Source organism: Acipenser ruthenus, chromosome 1, assembly GCF_902713425.1.
Source record: "Acipenser ruthenus chromosome 1, fAciRut3.2 maternal haplotype, whole genome shotgun sequence".
Lineage (NCBI taxonomy): Eukaryota > Metazoa > Chordata > Actinopteri > Acipenseriformes > Acipenseridae > Acipenser > Acipenser ruthenus.
The window spans coordinates 13804188-13829343 of record NC_081189.1 but is presented as its reverse complement, the minus strand read 5'-3'; the positions used below and the strand labels follow the sequence as shown (position 1 = coordinate 13829343).

At 36.3% G+C, this 25156-nt stretch overlaps 1 protein-coding gene across 1 annotated transcript; it reads right to left on the bottom strand.

Annotated features, from left to right (window-relative positions):
* Window positions 1-335: 335 nt before the first annotated feature.
* Window positions 336-24478, bottom strand: LOC117403490 (neuropeptide FF receptor 2). Its single transcript, XM_034005624.3, has 4 exons — window positions 24242-24478; window positions 14859-15235; window positions 12119-12218; window positions 336-8652 (listed from the first exon to the last, which is right to left on the bottom strand). The coding sequence occupies exons 2-4, from the start codon at window positions 15226-15228 to the stop codon at window positions 7800-7802; spliced, it is 1323 nt and encodes a 440-aa protein (XP_033861515.3). The 5' UTR covers window positions 15229-15235; window positions 24242-24478; the 3' UTR covers window positions 336-7799.
* Between the last annotated feature and the right edge of the window lie 678 nt (window positions 24479-25156).

Below are 25156 nucleotides of genomic sequence, written 5' to 3'. Positions count from 1 at the left end.
AGAGAAACATAAGCAACTCTGTTTTATTCAATTTAAATTGAGAAGCAACCTCAACCTCTATGTAAAGAATCTGTTTGATGCATTAATGTTTAATATTTGTGAAACTGTTCTAGACTATTATTGGCTAAAAAAACCTCAATAACCCACAAATTACAGGACTCGTGAATGACAGCTTGTAGAAACTTACAAACAGAAGAGGCACATTGCTTTTGTTGAGAATATTGGTGAAACGCCCGCCACCACTCCATAAAACTTTATGTAGTTAAAATATATTAGAACTTTAAATCTGTTTTTGAATATGTAAGCAAAAATGAAATTGACTCATGTCGTTAAGTATGGTTTTATTTTAATGATTGCAAAAAGACATATACATATTTCAACACAGCTGTTTAAACAGGTTACTTATTCATACTCAATATATATAGCCTATCATTACAAAAGCAAAACTGTACAGTATGTGTTTCTAGTTAGTTAGCATATGTTAAAAAAAAAACTAAAAAAAAAACCCTCAGTATTATGTAATTAAATGTATTCTTGTGAGTGCATATTAAATAACTAAATGTAGAGTGACCAGCTTTCCAAAGTTTAGAACCGGGGCACATAGTTTGAAAATAGTGTTTGAATATAGTGCTTGTATCGCTTTGAAGGCAGATTTACATATACAAGACTTGAGCGAGACTGGGGCGAGGAGAAATGAGGCAAAACGATAAGGTGAACAAATTGTTCAGACCCCAACATCTTGAGAATGACCTCAGCGTTGCATTCAGCACAATGAACAACAAGTGTGTTCACACATGCCTGAGGTAAGTGAGATGTCAGGGTGCAAAAAGGGTTCAGCATTTTGGAGAGAAGCCCGTGGCTTGTGCTGCAATGCCTGAATTCCCTTGCCACGTCACCCTTTCTATACTGCATGTTTTCAGTAAGGTTCTCTAACCTTTTAATGCCTTTCAAATGTCATGCAAAGAGTTAAACACTTCCAGTTCTGGCTACAAGAAGAAATCCTCTAAACCTGTGATTGTTTTCATGAGTACTTCCAACCCTGTATGTGCCCCTGCTGTTTACTCTACATCCATTATTATGTACTGTATATACACAATAAACATTACAACAGTGAGTATACCATTTATTTATGTATTATTATTATTATTTATTTTATTTTTTTTGCTGTCTCGCTAGGTTGCAAACCGGGACGTTTTGAAGGTTTTGGGGAAAAATGGTGGGACAAAGGGACACAGCTGAAAAGACATGGGGACTGTACCGGTCAAACTGGGATATCTGGTAACACTAACTAAATGCTGATTCATTCCAAATACAATGATGCCAATAAGAAATTATTGAAGAGGTTATTTCCAAAATCAGCCAACACTGTCTTTTTTTTTTTTTTTTACTGGGTCAAAGTCTTGGTTATGCATATTACATTAAAAATCTAGAAATCAATCAAAAGATTTAAGACCCACTTACAGGCAATGCATATATCACATTATCCAATCGTCTAATTTTTTCTTAGAAATCCTAATTACCATCATAATTTTAACTAAGGGTCTACCTAAATCGCGATTTCGCGGAAATTGAGGGGTCACTGCGAAATTCACCTTTTTTAGGAGCCAATGCATACCGGACAAGTACGGAGAGGAGGGGAAAAAAAAAAAAAAAACGATGTATCTTCCTTCTGTAGATAGGCTTTTTTTTATTCCTTCACCGTCCTGTGTGCATTGCACTTAGACAAATAACATTTCCAAACAAAATACTCCAAAGCAGTTCATGTTCTTATTTACTGTTCAAATGACAATGGTGTTTTAATGAGCCCATCAGTATGTCTGTACTGACATGTGACCTGTACTATACAAAGTCACTGCTGACTGTGACCTGTATAAAGTCAGTGCTGCATTGTTTTGATTTAGGTTGCTAAAATCTAGTTTTCAGCATTGGAGGCAAAATAACCGAAATGGACGACAAAGCAAAAAAAGCAAAGTACTTTATTAAAGTATGCCAGATGCTCTTGGGTAACCGTGTTTTAAGACTGTTTCTAATCGATTTGTATAACTTGACAAAGTTTTGCCTTACACTTCCAACCAATTCAGTGGATGCAGAACGTGCAGTCTCAATGTATGGGCAAGTCCACACCAGACAGAGAATGTGAGCAGCAACTGCTGGGGGATGCTGCATGCTTGCCTTTAACAAATGACAGCACTCTGTTTTAGTAAGGAAGCAAGTAGCACTATTTTTAGGCTTTTATAGTGCTCTGAAATATTGTCTACTTAGGTTTATTTAATGTTTAAACAGGTCTGCGAAATCCTAATTATATTCTGTAACCTACTTGCGAAAAATACATACATTTTACCGTGATTTAAGTAGACCGCTAATTATAACCAAATGAAAAATTATTTTAAAAAATGTAATTCAAATGTCACATTTGTAACTCGCAGCATTCTTTATTCGTAATTAACTGCTAATGGAAATGTGTTCTTTCAGCTACTTTTCATGAAGCTTCAATTAAATATAAACACAAGTGCTTCATTACAACACATTAATAACATCTCATATACACACACACGCACACACATATATATATATATATATTTTAATATGTTAGCCAAACATAACTGCTAAATGGAAAGGTTATGACATTTCTGTATTGATGTTTTAATGATGGAGCTCTGCTTATGATGCTTCCTTCAATCTAAAACATTTTAAAACTCTTTCTGACTAAATTCTTTCGAGCCGCTGCCCTGTTTCACTGTCATTATAATACCGTGTCGGTCCTGTCTAAAAGGAGTGTTAACCAAGGTTTCAAAGATGTCTTGTAGATGCTTGTGTTGCAATACTCCAGTATGTAATATGCAGATATTTAAAAGACAAAGCTATGTAAGTAAATGCAGATGCTGCTTCCTTGTATGAAATCACAGCCTGTGCTGCAGCTCAGTTTCACGCCAATGGTCAAGCTGCAATCAGGCCATGTATCCGACCACAAAGGAAGTGCTTACTTATCAGGAAGAAAAATATGTTTTTGTTTGATCTACAGTGGCTACATTTAAAATGAAAATAGAGGCAGAATGCTATGATTGTCGTGCTATTATTCCTGAAAACAAAAAAACCTTTTTTATTTTGACAAGGGTTTACAACAAACGTTTAAGTGCTATGCCAGTGGGTGTCATTTTATAGTGATTAAGAAACGGCTTTGCAAATATGTCATGTAGCATATATCGCAAGATTAAAAAGAGTATTTACAACGATTTTTAGAGTGATATTACAGAAACGTTCCAATTTGACTCACGTAATCAGTTTACAGCAACTGGAGCATTGTACTGGCAATCTCTGGCAAGTTTTATTTGTTAAATGTTTCTATTAAGATTCCCTCATACTGCAGCTCAAAAGTCCTGTGCTAAAGTTATTATTATTTATTTCTTAGCAGACGCCCTTATCCAGTATATGACAAAATAGGATTCAATAACGGAGCAGATAACAGTGTCAGTGATAGTTACATCAGGATATAATTAAATACAAAATACTACATATTAAATAACACTTGTGACAGATTACAGTACTCTAAAGTACAGGATTAAATGCAGTAAAATAGGGAGCAGATAAGAGCAAGTAAAGCGCATTAAGGAAGAGTGATAAAGTGTCCAGAGGGAAAAGAGGAGTTCTACAGGTGCTGTCTGAAGAGGTGAGTCTTGAGAAGGCCAGGTCAGGGACTGGGCAGTCCTGATATCTGTAGGAAGGTCATTCCACCACTGCGGGGCGAGGGTGGAGAAGGAGCGAAAGTTGTGCCAACATGCTACCGCTAATTAAATGACGTTTTACTACATCAGTTAATATGTACTTTGTTTTTTGGTTACTCAGCATTATGACTATCAGAATCGCTACACCGAAACCAATGCATTTTCAAAGAAAGGTTATAATGACTATAATTAGTATAAGAGATGTATTCGATGCTATAATCTGAAGGCCTGTAAGGGTTAGGGTTTATTGACTGATCTAAACATAGAGCCCAGCTTGTTGCTGATATTGCAGTACTTTATCAGCCACAGTCTGGAGGTGTATATATCAACCTGTATATTACAGTTTTAATTTATATGCATGAAAACGTACAGCATAAACAGATTAACCTGTTTTGACATTATTCAAAGACGTATGTTGTGAAATTCCTGAGAATGTACTTTTGACAATTGTGGGGAAGCACTGATGCGGCTCTTGTGTCCTTGTGCCCTATCCCAGGTTGGAATTTTTATTTCATACCGAGTTTCATTGGCCCTTGCGTTGTTTGTTTTGATTTTTTGTTGTTTGTTTTGCGAGATGCATGTCTTAACACAAGATTTGCAACGGGATTACAGGATATGAGGACGTGTATTTCTGTCTCAATAAGCTGATGATTCTTTAATTTGTCCCTTGAATTGGATGCATTTTGACTCATGGGACAATGTTAATTGTACTCCTACTGGTACTGACCTACCCACTCCAGATGTTCTATGATTGGAACGTTCATTTCTAAAATCTAGAAAACTATAGTATGATGATGATATGATGACATCATAATTCTAGCAAAACAATGATCAATTCTGGGTGCCAGAAGTCTTTTTTAAACACAGCCAGTGTTATATGTCCCAAATTAAAGTGCAAACACCAACAAAGAAGCAAAAGATCTGCAATACAAGGAAAGGGGGACAAGTTACAATACTGCTAATGCTACAAAGAGATAATAATTCCTATTTTACACCCTTGGTTAACACTCCTTTAAGAGACAAAAAACGAATGTTTTAATACACCACAAACTGTTCATGCCATTACTTTCTGCACTGACTTGTTGATGGGCTGACGTGTCTTATGATCAAGGTACCCTGCGTAGATCAACCTTTTATTTCAAGTTTCGATGACTACAGTCTGCTTGATTTCAGAACAAATTGTAACTCTTCTTATTTTCTGTTACTCCTATACTATCTTACCCTCTCAATATTTAAATCTGAGTTCTAACAAAAGATGAATGCCATAACCCTGAAATCTATTAAGGTGGAAAATTATTTCTAGTAGTTCAAAACTGTTTGAAACATGCACGAAGAAACATCAAACAACAGTTTGTAAATCTACTCAATGAAACGTTTTTTTTTTTTCTTTTTCACGTAAAGTACGATTGAAAATGATTTGCATTTATTATGATGCACCAAGATATTAAAGTTCATATCATGTATTACTGGAAACCATAGAACATTACTTAGGAATTACATTACATTACATTAATTAGGTATTACTTAGGAAAAGAAAATACCAAAAAATGAGAACATCAATCCGATATTACAAGACATATTCACAAGGCATAGAACACAATTCAAATTCATAAAACACTGTCCTGGGTTATACAGTTTAAAAAATCGATTTATTCTTGATTGATAAATGCAGTCATATGATACTGCGGTATCACGTTATTTTAAGTTTCATAAATAGAATGCCACAAATGAATTCACACCAGATTTCTTATTCAATTCAAATTAATTAACTGTTCTTTGATGATACATTCAACACTTATTCATAATATGAATACATTAATTGTTATGTTTGTACTATATTAATACTGTGTTATTAAGGGGACTTACCCAGACTAATCTTTTTTGAGGGGAATAATTATTTAATTAACCCACAATGACTTTTTCAAACCCAGGACAGTAAGGCACCATTCTTTTTTTTAGCCCTTCCCAAATATGAATTTAGGAATCTGTAACTTTGCACAAGTTAAAAATACCATTTGTAGGAGACTGTCATAAGATCAGCACAACAAAGGTCAACTGTTTTGGACAAGATGTCATTTAATAAACTCGACCTTGCCAGAGGTTAAGAAGAGAATGCTCAAAATGCAGAATTAAACAGCATCACAACATTTCCAAATGATGCAGATTTATATTAATGGGAATATTCTTTTTTCATGTTCATTAAAGAGCCAGCAGCATAATTAAACCATCATAGTGTTACACATAATTCTCATGCTATATTTTGGTATTGTCTTGCTTTCCTGTATCAGAGAGATCAGAGAGACTTGCAGAGCAATTCTTGTGGAATCAAGATTAACCTGCTTATCTAAATAGAGGTAACCTGTAACTCAAATACTGCCACTTTCACAGCTGAGAAAAACTCAACACCACCATAGTCTCTCGATGCGGCACCATGTTTTTGGGGAGATTGGCAGTTAAACTGTTTATAATTCTGAAAAAAAGTCCAGAAAACTATTTCAGGCGAAACAGGGGCACTTGAGAACAGCAAGGTCTAATACATCTCACAGGTATTTTAACTTATACTGTAAGTGGAACTTTTTCAGGCCAATGTAATCCTATAGTAATTAGGCTGGTTCTGAATCAAGATTTGAAAGTCAATTGAGTACATATCCCTGTCACTACGACTGCAAAAACACATTTGGCCATACACATGCTTTTGGATAACTGGCTCTATTGATGTACTTAAAAATGTAAAATAAAAAAATTGTGACGTATGGAAAAAAATACCTCCACTCCAAGTCAGGCAGACAATACATGAAATCGTGCACCACTGGATAAAAAGGACCAGTTCCCAATGCAGCAAACATTAAGTTACACATGGCAGAGCAACTTAAATGCATTGTGTCCATCCTTCCAACATGCTGCTTATACATTCCTACTATTGTGTTCTCTGGTTTTCAAATTCAAAAATGTAGAATCCAAAAAGCAATCAAACACTGTCAATTCTGTTTTACATATTACCACATAGTTTTTTTTTTTTCCACAATTTATATACATTATAAGTACATGTTTGTGACCTATTCTGAGAATACCCAGCCAAAATGGCCCAAGAGACAGTTTGACTTAGGTTTTGGAACAGGTCACATAATATTTTGAGTGCAATTCATTCCATTATATTTTATATTCATAACAATCATATCATTTAATTAATATGTAGACTGATCCCAAGCTGGCTTCAAATTACAATCAGAAGAAGAATTAAATGTCATTGATTGGTAACCTAATGTATATCCACTGAAATGCAGAAGAGACTATGGAATATTTAACAGTTTGATTAATTATTTTGATTGTAAGAGTCTTGTTTTAAACCAATCATAATTCCCCTAACCTACCACAAAAGGTACTACTTGAATTGTCATTGTGTTGACTTATAGACTATTTCTGATAACTACTGGAAAGAGGGCGGCCTCTCATTTTACTACCCTTGTTCTCAACGGTGTGATAATGAACTTTGTTGTCCTCCGATATACATAAATGTTTACACTTTTAGAAAATAACACGAAAGAAAATCTCAGGTTCGATGAAGCCAGTACCTTAATATTTGCTTTCTGTCATTTTTGCACTGGAGTTCCCCATCTTAGAGCTGCTCCAGTTCCTAATTTCTGTTTGGTCACCAGTTAAATTGCAGAGGCGTTCACAAAAGTCCAACAACAAGCCGAAGAAGGAGGGCCGGGGAGGTCTGCATGAAACAAAACATGCTTTGAGTGCCGCAGGCATTCACATCTTTACAGGTTTTGCTGGACCTGTACGGCACCTTTATATAAAATGGTGTGCCTTTTGGTTCCTGGACTCCGAAGTTGGCTTGCGACCTCAAAGGTTGAATGTTATGGTGCACATGAGCTATTTGGTTCACCTATGTCACACTAATTGGTTCACATAGATTTCTATTATATACCCATGTACCTCATGTTCTTTATGGTCTGTTCTGGGTCTGCGATATTCCTTTACCACTTTTTCAATTTGCGTTCAATTTTGGAATTTAATAATATGGTGCAAAAATTAAAATATTGATTTTTTTTTTTAAATAAGTGCTTGGTATTATAAAGAATCTCTTTGGATACCATTGTTATTTGATACATTTTCAAGGTCTTCCATAATCAAGTCCTGTTCATTTAGACCAGCATTCCTTTTGGAACTGTGGTTCTCCATGCTGTTCGTCAGGTTTGATATAGGATCATTAGGGTTTTGGATGCTTACTGGTAGCACAGCATTTCCTTGGACCCTGCGAGAGTAGGTCTCTTTGCGCTCTACATCAGCTGAGCACAGCTGGAACTTGAAAGCTGCCTGAAATCCTCTACGGAAGTTTTCATTGAAGTAGCCATAGATGATGGGATTAACACTGCTGTTAAAGAAGGCAAGCCAGTGTGCAAAAGGGTAGATGTAAATGTTGATTACTCTGTGTTGGTGCTCACTGAGGTTTGCATAATCACTAAGCATCATCAAAGTCCACAGGGGTAACCAGGAAAGAATGAACAGAAAGGCAATGATGAGTAACATCTTTATAACCCTCTGTTTCTTCTTTGAGACTATCTGACGGTTTTCATTGCCTGGTTTTCCAGATACAGGCACAGACGTCTTATAAAGAGTAATCCCAATTCTAGCATACATGATCACTATAAGGGAAAGTGGGGCAAGATAAATGTTTGCAAACAAGACAGTGGTGTATATTTTTCTCATTTCTTGATTTGGCCAATTTTCTCTGCACCAGGAGAAAGGGTTGGTTTTTTTGCCTTCACCTAACAACACTCTCACATTTTGCTCTTCAGTTACTTGTAGCATGACTCCTGATGGGGTCATGATTGAAATAGCCAGAACCCAGATAACCACAATAATCAGTATTGCAGTTGAGATTGCCAGTTTTTGCTTGAAAGGGTAAACAATGCATCGAAACCTGTCAATGGAAAAATGAAAGAGAAACAGAGAAAAGCAATTGTTAAGTATACTTGTGTATTGGGTGATCAAATGCATGGGATTTACATGAGTTACATAGATTTTTACCTAGAAAAAAATAGATACTATTATAAATTGACTTCCCTCAAGCCTTTTTAATTGCGACTATTAAACATGTGTAAAAGTAACAAGAAATAAAAACATATTTTGAACTTTTAACTTCTACACATAGCAAACACTGGCATTATTATTATTTATTTCTTAGCAGACGCCCTTAGCCAGGGCGACTTACAATTGTTACAAGATATCACATTATACATTATTTCACATACAATTACCCATTTATACAGTTGGGTTTTTACTGGAGCAATCTAGGTAAAGTACCTTGCTCAAGGGTACAACAGCAGTGTTCCCCCACCAGGGATTGAACCCACAACCCTCTGGTCAAGAGTCCAGAGCCCTAACCACTACTCCACACTGATTTTACTCCTTAATCCTTTACGGTGCCGTCACTAAAGTTTTAATATCCATGTTTTGAATCAGTTATTCATTTTAAGTGCCATTCCCACTATTCTCTTATCATTTCTTTTTTTTTTCAAACGACATGGTTCACTTCAAAAGTTTCATAGGTTATAGATGGCAAAGTTATTCCATCACCTGCCATGTGCTTCCATCCTATAACATAAGGGAAGTAATGTTAAAACTTTACAATGCATTAGTAAGACCTCATGTAGAATATTGTGTTCAGTTCTGTTCACCTCACTACAAAAAGAATATTGTTGCTCTAGAAAGAGTGAAAAGAAGAGCGACCAGAATTATTCCTGGTTAAAAAGGCATGTCATATGCAGAAAGGCTAAAATAATTTAATCTATTCAGTCTAGAACAAAGAGGACTACGCTTTAAGATTCAAGCTTTAAAATTCTAAAAGGTATTGACAATGTCTACCCAGGGGACTTTTTTGACCTGAAAAAAGAAACAGGGACCAGGTGTCACAAATGGAGATTAGATAAAGGGGCATTCAAAACAGAAAATAGGAGGCACTTTTTAACACAGAGAATTGTGGGTCTGGAACCAACTCCCCAGTAATGTTGTTGAAGCTGACACCCTGGGATCCTTCAAGAAGCTGCTTGATGAGATTCTGGGATCAATAAGCTACTAACAACAAAACAAGCAAGATGGGCCGAATGGTCTTCTCTTGTTTGTAACCTTTCTTATGTTCTTATCATGTAATCAAATAAACTACAAAATGATATCACAAAAATCTACCGGAAGCCATAATATTAGTACAGTATTTCATGTGAGATTTCGAAATGTCATATTTTTCCATTTCTGTCACTTTTCCGTTAAGTACCGGTATATAGAAAACTACCAAGTGGTATGAAATTCAATATGTTGAAGTAACATTATTCAGCAGGTTTCATTTGACTTTATGAAGTAAAATTAGTTAATTACATAGGGTGAAGCAAAGCTTTTGGCCATATCTGTAGGTTAAATGCATATTTGTTTACATGTCTTACTTTGAGGTAGTCTTGAAATTGACCAGCCCCTAACACTATCTGTCCTGTGATTAACAGACCAGCTGCTTCCCATAATGACTAACTTGCTTTGCAGTCTGTGGCATGCTTTGACCCTGATGTAATGTGAAAGGACTTAAGAGAGGAAACAATCGGGGGCGACCGGTTAACAGTGTTCGTTTGCTCACTGAATCCCCAGTCTCTTATTAATGAGTGACGTGCATTTAATTTCCCCCACTCACGTGACACTGACACATCAACAATGCCTTTCATCCCATCTGTTTAATTGGCTGAAGCCAGACTGTGCTTGCTCAGAAATGTGAGTACCCAAATTGGCCGTGCACATGCGCCGTAGCAGCCAGCCGTCAGCCAGGACTGGCTATGATTGACTTAAACATGTCTGGATGGAGCGCAGCCGGTTAGCGAGCACGGTGATCAGCGCACACGTGCCAAGACAACAAAGGCTATAAATATGAGCAGCATGACTTCGTCTCTTTTCGGTCTTGCCAAGTGTGTAACTTTGTGGAAAGACAGAAAACGTTTAAGCTGTTTAAATATTTTAAAAAAAATCATTAATCTTTGTCTAACTTCAAATTACTGTTTATATATACTCTTATTTGTTCAACTTCGTTCTTTTCGCAGTTTTATTATTATTATTATTATTTATTTCTTAGCAGACGCCCTTATCCAGGGCGACTTACAATTGTTACACGATATCACATTATACATTATTTCACATTATACAGATATCACATTATTTTACATACAATTACCCATTTATACAGTTGGGTTTTTACTGGAGCAATCTAGGTAAAGTACCTTGCTCAAGGGTACAACAGCAGTGTCCTCCACTGGGGATTGAACCCACAACCCTCTGGTCAAGAGTCCAGAGCCCTAACCACTACTCCACACTGCTGCCCTAACCACTACTCCACACTGCTGCCTTTTAATCTGCCTTTATTTCTCATGGTCTGTTCCTTTTTCTCCCAAGGCTGCTGCTTTTAAGCTGTGCTTTAACTTAAGCTCAGTAATATTTTGCTGTGTTCGGTAATTGTTTTATTTTTTGTTGTTGTTGTTAATTTACCGACCACTACTTCCTGTTTGGGGTAATCGGTTATTAAATATACCGCACAGTATATTTGTATTATTTTAATATTATTTATATAACATGTTTTATCATTTGATAGCTCCATCAGCCTTTTTTTTCCTAGGTGTTTTTAAATTACTTTTTTTTTACTGTTTGTAGCTGATCAGTCTTTTATTAGGTCTATATATATATCTGCTGGTTCCTGTTTTTTTCCCCCCTTTAGCCTTAATTGTGACTTACATTGAAGGTCTTACTTTTTAGATTCAGGGACAATTTAAATTTAAATAAATACACGTGTAATATATATTTTTAAAATGTCTGAAAACCGAACGATTAAATGCTTTAGCTATGTTATCAATTGAAAAAGACAATAATAACAATTTGCCACAATAAGACATCGCAGAGCATACTTTTTGTATCATTTCCAACAAGAAGATCCACTGAACGGTGCTTCTACCACTGAGGTTGCCCCCCTGGACCCCAACCCCTCACCTTCATCTGAGGTGTGAACACCCAAAAATCAGGAATCCGGAATCAATTAGGATCATTTTAAGTAAAAACTAACAAATCAATTCAAATTGTTATGAAATGGTGTTACTATTGGTTAGTTTGTTTAATAAATACAGACTCTCTGGCTCATGAAACAATGCCTTAATAACGAGGTGCTACTATACTTGGATGCTGTTTTGACTAATTACTGGTAGATGATGTTATGTTGAAATATAAAAGGTATTGTGGTCTAACCAGTACATTTATTACTCACCATTTATTGATGCAAAGCTAATGAAATTACTGTATTAGAAAAGACACTTTACATGCACCAATAAGTGTAAATGTATGTTGATAAGAGAGATAAATATATTTACCTGTCAACTGCAATAGCCACTAAAGTAAACACAGATGCAGACACTGATATTCCTTGAACCATCCCACTCATTTTGCACACCAGACTTCCAAATGGCCACCCTGTTGAAAAAAACATACATCGTTTTGTTTTATTTTTATCTGGCTAACAACCATTGTCAAATGTAATGACAATTCATCTGGTCAACCTGTCAACACTAAATGGTCTATGTTTGTTATTCTTGAGAACAGTCAGCTCAATACAGTACTCAAGTAAGGGACTTGGAGGAAGGTGCGAGCAAATGCCATTCATTTTGCTTATGTGTTGAAGAGGATGAAGGGACAGATTTCAAATCAAGCTGTTTAACATTGACAAAGAAAATACTGTGCAATGTGTCTTATGGAAATGTAATGCCTGTTTTATGATCATGGGTATAACGACATTATGCAAAAGGTACAGTACATATGATCACCAATTCAAATTATATTTCCAATGTAGTTGCATCTTTGCAGGGAATGTGCTGATGTTTAGACGATGGGCTTCATCACAGCCGATAAAAGAAACTGTCAGCAAAATGCACATATGCCTTATATTGTTACATACAGAACAGTCCTCTCAGTTTTTTCAATATGTTATACAGACTGACTCACACGCCTCCCATGATCGAAAAGAACAGATTTCGTTGAAAAAAAAATCACACTTATATTGCAAGACTTGCTTACCGGCACCTCAAATAGGAAATAGTATGTACAGTATATAGAAAACACGAATAAACAGAATACGCAATATCTTTCACACCAAACAAAAACAAGATATTGTTAAATGCGCTATAGCTGTTGTAGCATATCCTGGTTTCAATTGTCAGTTTGGGGGGTGAGCTGTGTTTTAGTTGTATAACTGTACATTATTTTACCAAGCTAGATAAATATAAGACCACTTCCATTTGGTTTTGAGCAGTGTTTATTTCAGGTGTTTCTACGTCAACTTCCTTTTCCAAACTGCATACTGTACTTCCCTCTGCCATACACCTTTTTTTATAAACACCAACTGTAGCTCTGATCAAAATTACTAACATTAAGAGACAAGAAACACATTAAGAAAGAGGAAGAGGAAAAGTAGAAAAGTGAGGGATATATCTAGTACAGTTTTGGCTTGTCCTTCATCACGGATAGAAAGCATGGTAAAGGTTGGCATGACCTTTTTATGAAAATTGGCTCCCAGGTCCCCTCCAAACTGGGGCCTTGATTGGTTGACCGACTAACCAAACATTCATTCAGTTTAATTAATTAAGGTTCACTTACATAGACAGGTGGATATAAAAATAAATAAATAAATAAATATAGAAAGCCCAGCCAGAGTGGTATGCTGTAGGAACAGTTTGTGAAGTCAGCTGTTTCACCACTGAGACAAGTGCTACCAAAGCAGAATGTTTAAAGTTGCGTGTGTTGAGGTAAGACAGAAATCTGCAGCTTTGATTTTATTTTCTTGTTCCCCTGTTTCCTGTTCTTGCCTTTCTAACCATCAGTTGGCCTGTCATAGTCTTTTTATTACAAGGAATAAAACAATGTGCCAAGGTTCCTTGCAAAAATGAGAACTGGAAAATGACCATGTTAAGCCTATATGTCTAGCAAGAAACAATTCTTAACTTTATTTTAACAGCTTCTAGCAGCACTTAACTTGTTTTATGTTTTTTTCATTGCAGAAAGAATGTTTTACAGATGGAAACACAATGAAAATAGGAAACTGATGACATTGTCTTTGTTTGAACTAAGGGCTCAAATTGATCAATGTATTTCCTGCTGGGATTAGCCAATCCAATATAGCATAACATCACAGAAGAAAAAATACTTTCAATATACATTTTTTTACAGTACTAAAGCAAAAACATGCAACAAAAGATGTTTCCATGTATAAGAAAGATTGAATTGATTTCTGATATGCACAGGATGTGTTCATTCATCTGTATTCAAGTGGTAGAAGGGTAACACACCCATTAACAGATACAAACGGGCACCCTTGGTTATTTGGATTCAGCACAGTGTCTCTAAATGAACTGGGGCGGGGAAGATTAATGTGCAAGAGATCGTCTTCACCTCATCCCTTTTGTAAAATAATTTGACAAGTCATTGAACACAGTTGTCACTAAAGCTTGGTGCTAAATATTCATGTTTTAATTTGTCAAGTCTTTAAAATACTGTAAAACTAACAGCAATTACTAAACCCAAAATCAAGAATGGATGTGAAATATGAAATGTGTATTCCTCTTGTAGTTATCCATCTAGTTTATTTAGCAAATGAGTAAACAATAATTCATATTATTATTGGGTATTAAAACAGAATTGTATAGCTATTGCAAAATACAATAATCATTGCTGTTTAATGAGAAAAAAATCTTCTGAGATAAAATAATTTTCTACGATTATATCATATCAATCATTATACCACAATTGAGAAATTGACAGTTAAAAGAAAACATTGCAGTAGTCTCAGTATTGCACGAAAAAAACGTGGCACAACAACAAAAATAAACAGCTGTCATCTGTTTCATAATACCATTCCAATTTACAAAGATCTGTTAAGCTGTGAGGCATTGCCTGGTTTTGAAACTCCCTGAATTATAACAGCTGGATGAACAAAATAGCATTATCAGTTAGCATAACACCAAGGACAGTTTATTAATAATCATGTAATCATCATAATTCAAAGCAGTAACAGTCAGTATCATTTAATGCACATGACTTGCAAATATAATTTTGACTTACCAGTTATGATGTTATCCAGCAGAGTTGTAGGCATACAGAAAATACCAACCAGCAGGTCACTGACAGCGAGGTTTAAGATGAAAAGGTTTGTAACTGTTCGCATGTGCTTGCTTCTGAGCACAATAAAACAAACCACTCCATTTCCAAGCATGCACACCAGGAAAATAAGTAGATAGGAGACAATGAAAGTGGCTGCCACAGGAGGCTGATGTAGGTAAAACCCAACATAAGTGGTGTTGTACTGTGTGTGGAAGTATTCCTTGGAACGATTCGGAAATGGCCATGTCTGTTCATTTACAAATGTTGAGTTTGGATCCAGCCACGTCTGTCCATTTACATATGTTGAGTTGAAGTCCAGTCTTTCATTCATTGTTTATCTGTAAAATCAGATACAAAAAGGGGGAATTAAAATTATATATAAAACCTATGGCAAAATGCATAAAATGTCTAACCTAGTATGAGACTTGTGCTTCTTTCTATTGTATGTTTTAAATGTTGCAAAAGAGTGTCCTTTGGTGGTTCTACATCAGCAACTCTTCAGAGGTGGTCTGTAGTGCATGTTATTCCCTGCTGTCCGTCATATGGAGACACTGAACCAGATTCATGAAACAGAACTTACTTTTATTGTAGTATGCTAAGAATAATGTAATTCCATCTGTCAGACCATCTGTATCAAGTCATGTCCACCCACTCTGGGCTCAATTGATCAGAGTAGTTATTTTGTCACATCATTAATATTTTCCTAATGAACAAGTCAATTTCATGATTCAAGAACCTTTATCCAAAAGTTAGAATGTTTACTGGCACTTGTTCAGTGTATCAATGACACTTTCATCATAGTGGTTGTGCAGGTATTACATCATCAAGTTCCTTAGTATTTTTACTATTGTATAAGAAAACAATAGTAAAAACTAAAAGACATAAAATAGTGCTGCTGTATGAAGATCCATCATTTTCTTAGATCATTAGAATACATTATTGTCACTTTGTTTAAGTTCAAAGCTTGCTCCACAATTTTCTAAGTAGAATAAAAAAATAACTGTTCATTTTCCAATACTAACAAAAAGCAAGGCGTTATCTTTAAAAGAATTTCAGACTGGAATAATAATGTTATTTATACTCATGTACAATGATCACATACTCCAGATAATAGATTTAGAGGAGTCTGAGAAAATCATTCGTTTTCACAGTGAAGCTGATGTTCTTTAAAGAAGCTCCCAGGAAGACTTTAAGCCTTGTATTGGCATATTGATTACAGTGTTACTGGAGTACAGCATGACGTGCATACAATTAAAACTAGATACCATCAATGAGCATCTGCTTTTCAGTTATCAGTGCTAAGTCCCATTGAAATAAAGTACATTCCCACATTACATCTAATTTCCTTTAGAGTAGTTTCTCGTGCAGCTTTATTAAAGTAAATACACAATGTAAGTACCATTCTAAATATGCTAAAACACTACACCTACTTTGCTTTCTGTACCTTATCAAACACGGCAGTTATGTGCTGAAACAGTAATAAGGGGTCCCTGAGTAGCTTGCCTGGTAAAGGTACAACCATAAAGTTGCAGCGCAAGTCATACAGTCAGGGGTGCACAGGTTCGTGTCCTGGTTGTGTAAAGTCACCAGTAATGAACATTCAGTTCTCCTGAGCTGTGAGGATTGTTGCGGTGAGGGAACATAATTGGACATTCTACACTGGGGAGAAAACGTGGGTAAAACAAATTGGCAGACTAAATTTATACTGGTGGAAAAAAACAGTAATAATAATAATAATAATAATAATAATAATAATAATAATAATAATAATAATAATAATAATAATAATAAGATGAAGTGAATACTGAGGCTATAAAGTATTCCTTTGAAGTTTTGTTGGAATGGAGAGGCCAAGAAATGTTCAGGTTTTTTTTTAAAAAAAGATAAATCTACAGGAGACAGACTTAAAGAGTAAAAGCTCTTTTTGACTCAATGCCAGGAGGCATTCAAGGTCAAGTAGTGGAAATTCATTAATTAGTCATTTAGTCATTTTTAGTCATTTTATCCAAAGCTACTCAAAGAGACTAGGGGGAGAGCTATGCATCACAACTGCTGTTGCAGAGTCACTTACAATAGGACTTCGGTTTTACTTTTCATGGGGGCTCTAGTGTAGTATACTACCAGGATTCGAGTTATCTGATTTCACCATATGTATTCTAATCTGTGTTGAATTACACACAGTGCACTCCATCTAGCTACTACAAAGAAAGCACATAACGCTTGTTAAATATAAACTATACAATTCCAAGAGCAGATTATGCATTATGCAAACTGGTGTTTGCCAGAAAAAATGAATCGTCCAAGTTTCTATATAGTGAATCAAAACAAGTTTAAACTCACTTGGGTCCCCTTTTACAATAATCATTAAAAATGTGTGACTGTCATGAGGCTAAATTTGCTAAATTTTCTCCTTCCCATTCAGCCAATTATGAGGCTGAATGGGAAGGAGAAAACAGAAATGTAGATTTACTGCACTACTTCATCTATAGTAACTTGGAAACTGGAACATAGCAAAGTGATGCTATTGATGACTGTGGCAATGTGCCCCGCCCCTGTGTGCATATTATGTGTTGTATGTTGCGTGCGTGTGTTAATGTTGGTGTATAGTTATTGGTACACGGGATATAAACGGGTCTGTGTTTCACGTGTGAGTTAAAATTGTATAATTATATTTAGGCACGGGATTGCACAGAATTAATTCACGTGCTGGGATTCAAGTGAATAATTAATTAGTAATTGAATCCCAGCACAACAGTATATATAGAGACACGTAGCATTCACTCGGGGTTGGGTGTTCGGTGAGTGGAGAACGGGATTGGAGACGGAGGTAATGGTGAAGTATAAAAGTGAATCGTTAGTGTTATCTGCTCACCGTGTTTGTTTGTCTGTGTAGTCCGTTTTGTTCGTCTATTTATTTTGGCCTCAAGTGCCGTGCCCTGTGTTTTGTTGTTGCAAACCTTTTATTTTCTGTGCTGTTTATTAAATGCTGAGCGAATTTAGGGAGCTACCGGCTACAAAGACAGGGGGAGAGGTCAGGAGACCACTTTCCCCAGCAGCAGTTTCACTGCAGGAATGGACCAGCATGCTGTCAGCCGTGCCACTACTGGCAGGGGTGCTGACAGCATGGCCAGCCATGGGCCCACTGAAGCCTCCCTTCCCAGCCCGAGACTTTGTCCTGGATCACTTCATGTGCATTTAAAGTATGTAATAATATGTGAGCACGGGGTTGCACAGAATTGATTCACGTGCTGGGATTCAAGTGAATAATTAATTAGTAATTGAATCCCAGCACAACAGTATATATAGAGACACGTAGCATTCACTCGGGGTTGGGTGTTCGGTGAGTGGAGAACGGGATTGGAGACGGAGGTAATGGTGAAGTATAAAAGTGAATCGTTAGTGTTATCTGCTCACCGTGTTTGTTTGTCTGTGTAGTCCGTTTTGTTCGTCTATTTATTTTGGCCTCAAGTGCCGTGCCCTGTGTTTTGTTGTTTCAAACCTTTTATTTTCTGTGCTGTTTATTAAATGCTGAGCGAAAGCATTCGCTCAGCTTCACCAAACCACACATCTCTGTTGTTTTATTTCCTGCATCTGGTCTGACGCCACCCACTCCGGCCGTCTTTGTGACAATGACCCAAAAGTCAATAAATAATCAATTTTGCTATTAACACGTTTCTCAGTTGGGATTGAGATACACGGAAGGCTTAACAGGTATCAATTGAATTTTTAAAGGAGAGTAGAAAAGTTGGTGGAAAACAGAAGCCCTAGGTATGACCCATAGATCAGTTTTTTTCCGTATGATGGAGGGTTGCAAGGCATCATTGCAATCAAACCACAGTACACACTTGAGCTCTGTTCTCACAAGAATTTAATAGAATTTGCTTCTTCAAGTTAATGTGCAACAGTAACAATTATGCCTCGCTTTCACTTCCTGGCGCTACAAGCTTCGGCTGCCCACGGCTAGCTGCCGGAATTAAAAGAGCGTTTCAGGGCATCAAAGGTCACTGGGGGATTGTGGGATCATATTTGTTTGGCTGCTTTTCAGGACACTATTATTCAACAAATATGACTTAACTTCCCACAAGTGACAATATTATTTATCAGTTGTGGATCATCTACAATACAGCCTACAAACACAGTTGTTTGCTGAGTGTTAAAGAACTGTAAGCAGCTGGCATAGCTCTCAGGTAAAGTGATAATCTGCAATATATGTGGCACAAGCTGGAGGTACATCATTTTCTCTTTAATCTGAACTCTATATCCTACCAGTTTTCTAATCAGAATAACATTTCTTGGAAAATGACCAGGATTTAGATCTCATTCATTATTTAGTCATTGAAAAAAAAAATGTATTGGTGTTGATTTTTTTATTTGTATTGCCATTTATTTTTGTTCTATAGACAGGGGTTCACATAACATTTATCATTAGGGTCTCACATGAGTACCAGCAGAAATGGTTTTGTACTCACCAAAATTAGGGGTCATCATCCAAGTCACTGTCCAGCTCCACCTCATCTGTATTGCTGGCTATTACAATTTTTAACAAATCACCCGCATTATCTATTTATTTCAATAGCCTACCACCATATTCCCACCTTGGGGATTCAAAACTAAAAAACTAAATTATTTTGTCACTTTATTAGTGTTGGTGAACATGTTAGCTTGACGGCACAACAGTATTTAACTGAGGGGAAAATAATTATTTTAAGTATAATGCTTATGGAAATGTGTTTCTTTGAAACTCCTCTCATCCACATTTGGGAAGCTTTACAACACCACTCCCTGTAACTGCATCAATCTTTGAATGGACAGCTTAAGAGATCCCTTCTATCATTGGTTGTTTCAAGTGCCCATTTAAAGAAAATGATCGATGTTATGAACTGGAGTGGTTCCACCTATCGCTCTCCATTTTGTAATAAAAACTTGACACAGCCAATGATAGCACTAGCAGGGAGGGACCTTTTTAGTAAAATTGGAACTCGGAGACTGAATAGAAAACCCTGTCTCCGGGGAAAATCTGGACATTAGGCAGGTATGGGTCACAGACAGATAATATGCTTGACCTTGCAAGCGTGAGCACCCTCTCTGCCTTTATGAAGAAGGCTTTCCTGATAAACATGTTCTGCCGGTACGCCTTTGCATCTCAAAAACAATATGGTAGTCCGCATTTTTTTTTAATTGGTATGAATGCGTACCTGCGTACCTGGTATGTGAACCGCTGCCTATAAACCTAGAGTACTGTCCTGCATCAGCAAATTAACTTTTAATGTGATGACTAGTTTTATTTCATTGTTAAATTACCAAAGGCTCTTAATCCAAACATAATGAAAAAAATGAATACAGTAATGGAGCTTTCTACTTTAGTCTTATTTTGTTATGATTTATTAGAAGCTTCTGCTAGATACAATAATTACATAGGCCCTGGGCAGGATACAACATTACATTTTAAATGTTGTTTATTATTACTTCCTTCAAGACTTTATTTGAAGATTAAGCAAAATTTGATCTTCTCAGTATTCATTTCCAGTTTTGATAGTTATTCTTTTTAAAACCATTTGCCTTAAATTTACACTGGATTTAGGCCAAGATGGTATAATAGTTATGCAGCTGGTTTTAAAGACACTGGTCTTGGACTACCTAATGTTACCTGAAATAACATTGGCTACGTTTACAATGACTTCTGGCAACCAGAATGGAACATTCTTTTGCTAGAATTTTGATGTCATCATACTATAGTTTTCTAGATTTTGGAAGTGTGCGTTTCAAGAGTTGAAGAGGGGGTAGGCCAGTGCCACTTTGGTAGGATCAAATGCATCAAATTCAGTTAATACACAAGAGCTTATTTAACAGGCTGCTGAAGAGGCACGCACACATTAATCTGTAGCTACTACGAGGGGTTCACATATACTAAAATGGCCAACTTAGTAAAAAGTCACTAGATATATAAAGATGTACTATCTACAGAAGGGGTCAAGTTAAATAAAAAGGTCAGCCCTGTAAAGATATAGGGCCCTGGTGTATTTTGAATGTAAGTTTGGCAGAGATGGGCTTAATGGGCTATTTCCTCTTACCTACAGAGTCGATGTATTGGCTGAAACCTCAAGGCGGCACTCTTTCCTAAATTATAAGATAGACAATGCTGTGATAGTTGAATCATTTATATAGGCCTAGATATATAATAATCAACTTAGTTGGTTTTAAGTGCTTAAAATGGTTCAATGTATTACACACAACACACCCCCTAGTAAATGGTGTGTTTTGTTTGATAGCAACACAACAATGATCTTCTTTCTATATTCAGTAATACAAGTACAAGAAGCAACCTACTCACTCCAGTTTCCATGTATCAGGCATTGCTGCAGCCAATTACCTATTTTCACCTGTCAAACTGAAGCAATGTATGTTAACAAATACTGAACCCTGAGGCCAAAGGCCAGTCAAGATCATCTCCACCTGGACTCAGACAGACAAGTAATAGTTGCTGTAATGTGATGAAGTGAGCTATGCCCTGCCAATTACTCCCAAACCCACGGTATCTCACATGCCAATGCAGTGAGTTCCTGTAAGATCCTGATCATATGACTCAACCTGCATGGGAGTGCATTTACTGTATGAGCCTCTGAGGACCCCTACATTTACCTTAACATCAAGTGACACATCTTTCAGGACCAATCAGCTTCCCTCCCAACTTGCTTTTAGCAATGTATTAAACAATCCTTTTAGTACCTCTATCGCAGGGGTCTCCAACCATGGTCCAGGAGAGCCCCTTTCCAGCAGGTTTTATAGGTGTCTTTACATCATCAGTGGCTAAAGATCTGGAACACCTGTTAATCTTGACTAATTAAGCCAATAACTGGTTCAATTAAGTAACTGAGAGATTGGTTGAAATGAAAACCAGAAGCCCCAGTAGCTCTCCAGGACCTGGGTTGGAGACCCCTGCTCTATGGTAATGTGCTGATATGCACATTGGGATGGAGCAGAGAATGTGTTTTTAAGATCTCCCTGGTCAGTGATATAGCTCTTTCAACTGACAATAGCCAAGCATACAGTGAACATTTTATAAAAAAAATATATATAATGCTCAACTTGTTAGCATAATGTGATATGTATAATGTGTGGAAGCTACAGGTTTGTCAACTTAGCTAGCAGTTATCTGAGAAAAATGTCAGTATTTCTGCTGCATGTGAGAGATTCGTTCGTTGTCAAAGAACAATGCAATCTAATGTTGTGTCTAACAGGAATAAAGAGCAATGTCATCAGGTTCAATAGCTGCATAACACAACCTGTAATCAAACTTTATTGAATTGTATTAAGAGAACCGTAGATTGCAACTGAGTACCAACTATACGGACCCTATGTCAAAACATTTGGTCTGTATCATTGACAGAGTTTAAAGCAATGCAGCAGTGCAAGCCACAGGATTAAAAAAAAAAATCTAGAAGTCACAAAGTCTTTGTATCAGATGATTTCTATTAATTGTGTTAGATTACACTAATCAGTTACACATTTTGTAAGACCAAATGTCCCCACTTGCATACTAAATGGTAAATGTATTGAATAGAAAACGGCACTTTTAGATTGTGCCTGGGAAGCAGAGATTGGGGATGACGTCTGTGTCAAATACTCAGAGCAGCCTGTCACCCAGTCTTACATGTTCTGCTTCATAACCCACAGATATGCCATATTATCATCACATTTTAACTCCTGTGAACTTCAGGCTGGTTTATTATTATTTGTTTATTTAGCAGACGCCTTTATCCAAGGCGACTTACAGAGACTAGGGTGTGTGAACTATGCATCAGCTGCAGAGTCACTTACAACTATGTCTCACCCAAAAGATGGAGCACAAGGAGGTTAAGTGACTTGCTTAGGGTCACACAATGAGTCAGTAGCTGAGGTGGGATTTGAACTGGGGACCTCCTGTTTACAAGCCATTTTCTTTAACCACTGGACCACACAGCCTCCTTAATGGTGATTCATGTAAATATGGGATGAAGTTTTATGTAATGTACTATACTTAGACTATAGGGTCTGGATGTTTTGAATAAGGAAATGTGGTTAGGAGCAGTCAACACAAAGTAAATGACTTATTTTATTATATTATATTATATTATAACTACAATTTCAAAGTTTTTCAAACTAGAAAAAACAAAGTTGTGCTATTAACACTAAACACCTGTCAATCACAAATCGAATCTATAAAAATAAATATTATATTACATTGGAAACGCAACATGTACACCAAGCAAACAATTTGCCATACCTGCGCTTCAATATGAAATCGCATTACACATTAAAAAAGCAGCAAAAAAAACAAAACAAAAAAACAACAAACACAGTGCACAATAATTCCTTGTATACATTTGTATACCAGGAGCGTCAGGTACTTTATTAATTAATTACAATAAATACACATATTTACAATATTTACAATATATTTACACAAAAAGAAAAACATAAAAAAACATCTTCACGCGCAGGGCAGTGCTGTGTACACTTACATTACTGTCGGGTAATTTATACAGTAGCAAAATGCTGTAGAGCTTGATCATGGGGGAAAACGGTTAGGGCGGATATGTGAGGGGCGCATACACGACAGATTACTGTAATTCAATCATTTTCAATCTCCACTGACCCACTGAAACTGTAATAACAATTGTATAAGTATGAAAATAAAACGAAGAACATGTGAATAAGATGCTGAAACAAAACTAGTCCTTATCATCCTGTAATAAGTAAAGGATCGAATAAATAAGCACATGCCAGAAACCGTCCATATGATCGGTTTATTTATTCCGATATACAAATGTGTACATCTAAAAACAAAACTCTTTTGAGTAAGTGCATCCAGAAAACAGCTAACGTGACAGTAAAACGTATCTATTGAAGTAGAGCATTCAAATACATACCACCTATTCTGAATTCAGTTAGCTGTTTTCCTAAACGTGTATTGTTGTGTTTATCAGAAAAGGTGATGTTTTTGTGAATAACTGTAAATAATGTAGCTTAAACTGCTCAGATGTCAGTGGACCATTCTGTCGCCAAACGCTAAGATCAAACAATACAGCAATTGAGCTTGGTATAAGAATTATCTGATTAGAAAAACTCAACCATTCAAAATAAATACAAAAGAAAAGTGGTCCCTGTTTAACTAACGTCTAATGTATTTTATAGCAGCTGTTATTGGATCTATGGCATACTGAATTCTTAATTGAAATGCATTTTGCAACGTTCACTTGCATTCCAGTACTAACAGTGTCAGTATTAAAAATGGTACACACAACACGACACCTAAAGCCATGCCAGTCAAATTTTGTAGGAATATAAAACACAATTCTACTCACCCTGGAAAAGCACGAGAGATGCCAAATATTACAATACTTCAAGTTACGAATGGTTAAAATTAAATAAAAGGGAAGCGAGCCCGGTCTTATTTCAGAGAAGTTTGACTAAAAAAAGTAACATGCGAGAAGTTGCCTTGTTCAGGACTTGCAGGCAAGCCTGATCAATTGTATTTGTGTACGATCTCAGATTGTTAGAAGTCAAACGGGATCGGTTGTGAAATTTCAAGGTCCAGCGTTCTCTTCTGTACTACAGAGAAAACACAAGAGAATGACTTTTTAAAGTGATGATGCACATTTTAACGTCACTGGCAGGGGCCGGTCTACAGCAGCAACGAGAGTGACATCGTATTATTCACTTACAAATAAGGAGGCAGAAAACGTGTTTATTGATGCAGTTTCTTCAGTCAGTTAATACTCTTCTAATGGGTCATGAATTAGATCACGTATACATCCGTATAACTCAGTGCCCTTTACACATGTTATACTTTATACAAAACGACCACCACATTGTCTTTATCATGTGTGTTTAACAATTTGCTTCTGCTTATGCAAAAGCCAACCACAAGTACCGTGTGTCATAATATTAGGAAGCATATCAGAAACAGTCTTTAAAAAAATCTTTGACTGCCTCCCATTTGGTATGTATTTGTTATGGTGGAAAGTTAAAAAAAAACGTGTGTGTTTAATTTCCGATTGAAGAAGAAGAAGAAGAAGAAGAAGAAGAAGAAGAAGAAGAAGAAGAAGAAACTTATTTTTGCCATTCGCCATGTTTATATTATTTAGTTACTTTACAAACGCAGTATATCTTGTTTAGACACAACCAGAGCATATCTGCAACAATGTACTTTTGGAAACATTTCGTGGTAGATGCCTTAACAGCATTATATACAGTGTTGTATATACAGTTTATATATA